This window comes from Limulus polyphemus, unplaced genomic scaffold, assembly GCF_000517525.1.
Source record: "Limulus polyphemus unplaced genomic scaffold, Limulus_polyphemus-2.1.2 Scaffold5634, whole genome shotgun sequence".
NCBI lineage: Eukaryota > Metazoa > Arthropoda > Merostomata > Xiphosura > Limulidae > Limulus > Limulus polyphemus.
This window is the reverse complement of record NW_013671244.1, coordinates 1-6521: the sequence shown is the minus strand read 5'-3', so window position 1 is coordinate 6521 and position 6521 is coordinate 1. Positions and strand designations below refer to the sequence as shown.

At 34.4% G+C, this 6521-nt stretch overlaps 1 protein-coding gene across 1 annotated transcript in view; it reads right to left on the bottom strand.

Annotated features, from left to right (window-relative positions):
• Nucleotides 1–5967, bottom strand: part of LOC106472813 (histone deacetylase 4-like) — a gene marked incomplete at its 5' end in the record, with an annotated part of 36539 nt that extends 30572 nt beyond the window's left edge. Inside the window, 3 exons of the mRNA XM_022401356.1 lie at nt 503–606; nt 4045–4094; nt 5853–5967. Of these exons, the coding sequence (XP_022257064.1) occupies nt 503–606; nt 4045–4094; nt 5853–5967 (269 nt within the window). The remainder of the gene's footprint in view (nt 1–502; nt 607–4044; nt 4095–5852) is intronic.
• Between the last annotated feature and the right edge of the window lie 554 nt (nt 5968–6521).

Below are 6521 nucleotides of genomic sequence, written 5' to 3'. Positions count from 1 at the left end.
GGATTCGAACCCGCGACCCTCAGATTGTGAGTCGAGCGCCCTAACCACCTGGCCATGCCGGGCCTTAAACAATGTAACTGACACATAACTTGATAATTGTCAATAAATATTTTCACATGATTAACATGTTGTTTTTTATTTGAACACTGATTAACAGTAGAAAACTTATAACTGAGCTTTTCCCAAGAACACTATCAAAGTACTTTCAGTAAGTTGATTGATACACATTAGTATCTTATTACTACGGCTCGGGTAATGATGGAAAACTTCTGATCGGTATAAGGGGCTTTAGAGACACAACATTAAATGGAAAGGAATTAGTAGTCCTTTACTGGTTGGCTAAAACTACAGAATAATTGGCTGGAGGAATTTATTAATCTGGAGGTTGTCACTTGCATGTAATCATGCCCTGAATTTATGAACACCACCAAACCTTTTGTGGAATCCATATAAATATACATGAAATAGCAATGTTTCTTGTTCAATTAATTTATAAACTTACCTGTGGAAGAGGTTTACTAATGCTTGTTGCTTGAGATAAGTTTGGAATTGAAGCATACTCTTGAGGAGAGCCAGGCCCGGAGTCTGACTTCTTATTTCCATTTTCTAAAGTACACACACACACAAAAGAAAAACAAAAGGATTTTTCATAGAGCCTCCTACTAGGCATTCAAAATCATGAAAATACATAAATTAAGGAGTTAGAAAGTATGGAGATAAATGATTATTTCGTGTACAGTAAAACATTTTAGCTGTGAATATCTTGGACAAACCTTTCACGGGTTTACAATTTTTTTTTAAACCTTAAAATGTCTCAATCAAAATGCTGAGTCGCTCAACTAACTCAGACCTACCTATGAATCGAACCTCAGATATTAACTCAACTAAAAGCATTAATAAATCATGCCTCTCAAGCCAAACACACACACACACACAGAACTCCTGGTTCAATGTGAAATTCGTGGTGGGAGTGATCCGGAACTCTTGACCACCAAAAATCCCAGCTTGGCTAGTGTTTTTATTTAGCACAATCTTCAAGTTGACGTCTTAACGTTGTAAAATTTAAAACTTCAAATTCTTTTGAGGTATATGAAAGGTATTAATATAAATACCAGTTAGAAATAAAATAATAAAACTAATCTGTTACAGTCTATCGATGTCATGACAACATTAGCCTCCAACAACACGTATTTATTTCATATTTACGTGCTAATTGAGTACATTATCTAACTCGAAAATACATTTATTTAAATGTTGTTCAACTTTATCGTTGTTCTTTATATTAGTAGTGGTTATTTGTTAGACACGAACAAGCGCGTGCACGTACAGACTCCAACAAAGACAACGTCTATTTCCTACTTGTGAATGATGGTGTTTTCATCTTCAAGGGACATTTTTCTCTACGTCTCAGAATTTGTCTATTCCGCCTTTCTGTCACCTTTTGCTTCAGCAGAGACCGAACTTTTAGGTTTGGTTCCGAGGCTAAAAGGTAACCAAGCTACTGTACAGCAGAATCTTTCAACCCCCCCAAACATTTTACGTACAGTATGCATTCATGGTCTTTGCGTACAAAATACATTAGCTTCACGTGTTACTCAACACATACAGAACAGTGTGCTAATTTGGGTTTAGTAACAGTGCTAAGAGAGAGAGAGAAAGTGGAAAACAACCGACGTCATTAAGTTAGGTAACACTGTATATACGACTCCAAGTTTACAGGACATTAGAACAAAAATTATCGTCTTTAACATTAACAGTTGTGACCACATACCTTCCCATAATTACTTTTTAATCTGCTAATACCAATTATAACAGTTCTAGAACGATCAGTTGCTGTTAAACGTGAAAATCTATACATTTGTGACAAACTTATGAACTTAAGCTGACTAATTCAGAGCACTGACAAAAAAAAATCAAACAAAAATATTGGAATTTCTCCAATAATCAGAAAATTATCAGACAGTGCCAAAATATGAAATAATGTCTATATATATTTGGTTTAGAGGAATGTGCCGATCCAAGAAGCAAAACCCTTTAACACCATTGGCATTAGTAGAGATAATAGGTTATTATAACCGTACACGCTCATTATGATTAGCTAAAATACAGCCTAACGTACAACTTAAAAAAAAACACGGGAAAAGAGGAAGTTTTGGTTTAGAGGTTAGAATATTCAACTCACGATCTGAGAGATCGAAACTGAGTACTGAACATGCTTGCTCTTTCAGGTGTGGGGGCGTTATAATGTAACAGTCAATCCCATTATTCAATGGGGAAATAATATAGCCTAAGAGTTGGCGGTTGGTGCTGCAGGTCGGTGGATGATACAAGACTACTGCACTGTCGGATAATCCTACCACGAAGCTAACAAATAAGACGTTAATAAAGACGGCCCTCAAACTACCGACATGTTTTTATAACGTTCACCACCGATGGTGTCCAATTAAAGCTACAACATTCACTGTAAATAACTAATCAAATAATTTTCTGAAATTACCTAGTTTACATATAGGGGGATCCCAGTAGCGATTATTGGGATTAATTTCAATATTCGTGATATTGTTGTTTATATCTTTCTGGGTGACTCATATGCTATTATATAAGTGCTCTGTAACGAACGGTATCCTGGACCCACAAGCAATTTGGTGCACAAACACTTTAGAAAAATGTCTTTTAAAAAGCCTACGATATCCATTGGTAACCCGGAAAAGTGAAAACTAAAGCACATGGAAAGTTACGTCTAACGTAAGCCTACTATTAGTATTAGCACTGAATTTTGTAGTATCTTAAACAAATTAGGCCTAAGCAGATTTGCTGGCCAACAACGTGTATTACTACTTCTCTAACTGACACAGACAAGCACAGAGAGAGACGCTGGCGGTTAGTTAGGTCAGATTTAGAGTTAACATTAGTAGCGATTACAAGCCACTCAAAGTAAGAATATAAAAAATAATTATTACAATATTAGCAACATTTCCGGGATCACCACGTACGGTAGCATCAGCCAACACAACAAACAATAACATACTAGAATTTATATGTAAGCTATCGCAAGTATTCTTTTGAGATAATTTTCATGTAGAAAATTAAAAAAAAAAGTGTATGACAGTAACAGGATATTTTTATTACATTATGATAATTAGATAAAGGAAAACTATTTATTGTTATATACAACATTTTTATTTCTGAAACATTATTTGCGAAAACAAATAATAAATCATATGATTATCCTACCAAACAGTATCAGGGGCGGATCCAGACCAGGGGGTTGTGCCCCCCCTTTCAATGGCCTGCCAAATAAAAGAACCCTTAAACTTAATACAAATATCAAATCATTTAGAAAAGGTTTCATTACCTAAAATACTGCTGGATCTGCCCCTGAATATATATTTATTTTTTCCCAAATTTTTAAATTTCAACAATAACAAAACTAACTTTCAGAATATTCAAACTACCCGATGATATTCAATGTAACATAACTCTTTTTATATAATATATATAAGTATATATTTGATACAGACAATAAAAATTTGAAGATTCGTGTGTCATTTCATTCGCCCCTACATCTTCTTTTAGTCTTTTTTATTTATAATATAGTAATATTAATTTGAAGATCCGCGCGCTTCAGTCGCCCCTATATTCGTTTTTGATACTTCTGTCTAAATAAAAATAAAATAATAATTTAAAGACTCCTGCATTTCAGTCACCCTTATATTTTCTATCGGTCTTTTTATCTAAATAATTTAAATATATAATTTATGGACCCACGTGCGTCAGTCGCCTCTACATTCTCTTTCAATATTTCGTCTGAGTAAAAGATAATATACAAGTAATAATTTGAAAATCCGCGCGATTAAGTCACCCTTATTTTTTCTTTTCACGCATTTAATAAACTGAATGCCAAGTGTGTCGCATTAGATGGCGAATTTATTATTCACACTTTACCTTACGTCATTAATATAGTTCTTTTGAAGTAGAAACCAACTTGACAAAAATGTGAAATTACAGACAATATTATAACTTCAAACTCAGTATTGGACTTACCAGTTTTACGGAGAGGATACTCTTCATTATATTTTTCCAAAAGAGTGTGCCTACAAATGATGAGTAAGACGAAAAATTAAAAACTGATATCATATTTTGCCGGAGTGCATTTATGTTGTCTAAAAAAAAAAAAAAACAACAACTAGTAACGTGATAAAGGAAACGAAATTATTTTGGGTATTTAATTGTGGTAGAAGAGTTAGTGGGTAGAAGGTGTATCCCCTCCTCCAACAGGAAAATCTCGACCCAGGGACTTTCAGACCCTTGTAGCCACCTACTATTATGTAATAATAATTGAAAGATATATAATTTGTAAAATAATTATAAATAGAATAAATCATCAGTTTTTGTTCAGTGGTTTTCAAGCGTTTTACGTTTTTTTTCTTCTTTCAAACCCTTAAAGCGAATTATTATATATTGTCAAACATTGGCTAAAACAAAACAAACGTTAGAAATATAAACATAAATTTGTTAACACTTGATAACTGGGCAATATGAGGTACAAAACACAATAAGATAAAGCCTGGACAGCAAAGCGATTTGAAGTTTAATTTGAGGGGAGGCGGGTTGGGGTCCTAGGACAACATGTATTTAAAAGTTCTTATTTACATTTTTTTGTTTTTTTTAAAGAGAGTTTCTAGATAACCCTAAGTTTCTTCCGATAATACTTTTTTTTCTGCTCTGTATCTAATGAAACTAGGTTATCAACCCCAATTAAATATTGTAATTATATTTTTACCCATAAGATGTTTAGTTGAACGTAATAATAAACACTGACGGTATTTCACGATTCCAATAACAGTATTCAACAGGAATTCAGCACATTTCATTATGTCTTTTACAGATGACCTAACTCAGTAGACGTTTGTTTTAATTTAGAAAAGCAACAACGAAAGCCAGTTTGTGGTCCTTTATATACACTACAATCTGAAGAAATAGTTAATTAATAAGATGGTTTTCTCGCGATTCCTTTGTTTCGTCGTGACTTGGTGACTAATGGTGCACCAAACGTTTGTAATAGACTCACACATAGGATTTATATACGACTTTATTGTATATTTATTTGGTATTAAAATTCCCTTTTTTTTAGTTGAATCAATTAATCTATTTTTAAAACTGCTACACGACAGATGGCTCTGCCACTTTTTTCCCGTTTCAAAAAGAATATTATTGTATGTTGTTTTTTTTGTTGTTGTTGTTCTATATAAATATACTTGTATACATTGGCAGGATACTAGTCCCCTGGTGGAGTCGCGAGCAAATACCAGTCCACTGGCGGAACTAAACAGTTCATCCAGGGAGCTATGCATGGGACTAAAATAAATTACTTTTTTTTTACTTGTTTAGTAGAAACACAATACACGTGCAGTGTTTTATTTTTCTTTATTTTTTACAAGTACAGCGTGTACATGTGAAAATGAAAACATTCCTTAATGACGTAATTGCTGTAGAGCCACTCACGTGACCTTGTCACATTCCAAATAGTTCCTACGGGCATGCGCATCACGTTTGTTTGTAGTTAAGCGCAAAGCTACACAAGGGGCTATCTGTCCTCTTCCCACCGCGGGTATCGAAACCCGGTTTCTAGCGTTGTAACTCGGTAGACATGCCGCTGTGCCACCCGGGGGCGGGCATCACGTAAGAGCTTGCTTGGTCACCTAGTACGACCATTGATATCAATACATTCACTGAATTTCAAAACCTTTGTTGTTGTTTTTCTGTTATTTGTTTTTATTCTAATTGTTTATTGATTAGTAACCCAAGATTACAAATATTTTCAATTCTCGTTAACATGATATTAAACCCACCAGTTTTTATTTCCAGTTGGAGAGTTACTGACACTGCTTATCACTGCTTCTCGTTGCTTTTTGCTCAAGACAAACTCCAAAAGACGCTGTTTAACCTCATTGGAAGCAACGGCACCTGGAGGGAGAAAAACTGGATAGTTTAACCAATTGTTACGTTAAACATCTTAATATATTTGTCACGTACAAACAGATATATAGTTTTGAACTGAAGTTAACATTTGAAATATCTATCACATTGTGCTCTGCGTCACAGGGCGAACATCTAATTCGTTTTCTCGCACATTTCCCGCAGTAGCACATGAGTTGTTTTGTTACACATGGGTTATCCGCACTAGAAGATCCCTAATCTAATCGAATAGTTGAATTTTTACCGTTACTCTTATAACTCACCCACGGCCACAAAGCGCGAAGTGTTAATTTGTGGGACGCGAATCAGGGACCTTAGTTTCACAGTTCGCAACGCTTACCTGTGGGACACGCCCGGCCTTAACGCATTATGATATTTATCACATTGATTCTGTCTAGAACATACAAAACTACCTTTGAAAGAATCGCAGCAATACAGTATTATATGTAAAATAAAGAAACTTACAACAGTGTTATAAGTAAAATACAGAAACTTACAACAGTGTTATAAGTAAAATACAGAAACTTACAACAGTGTTATAA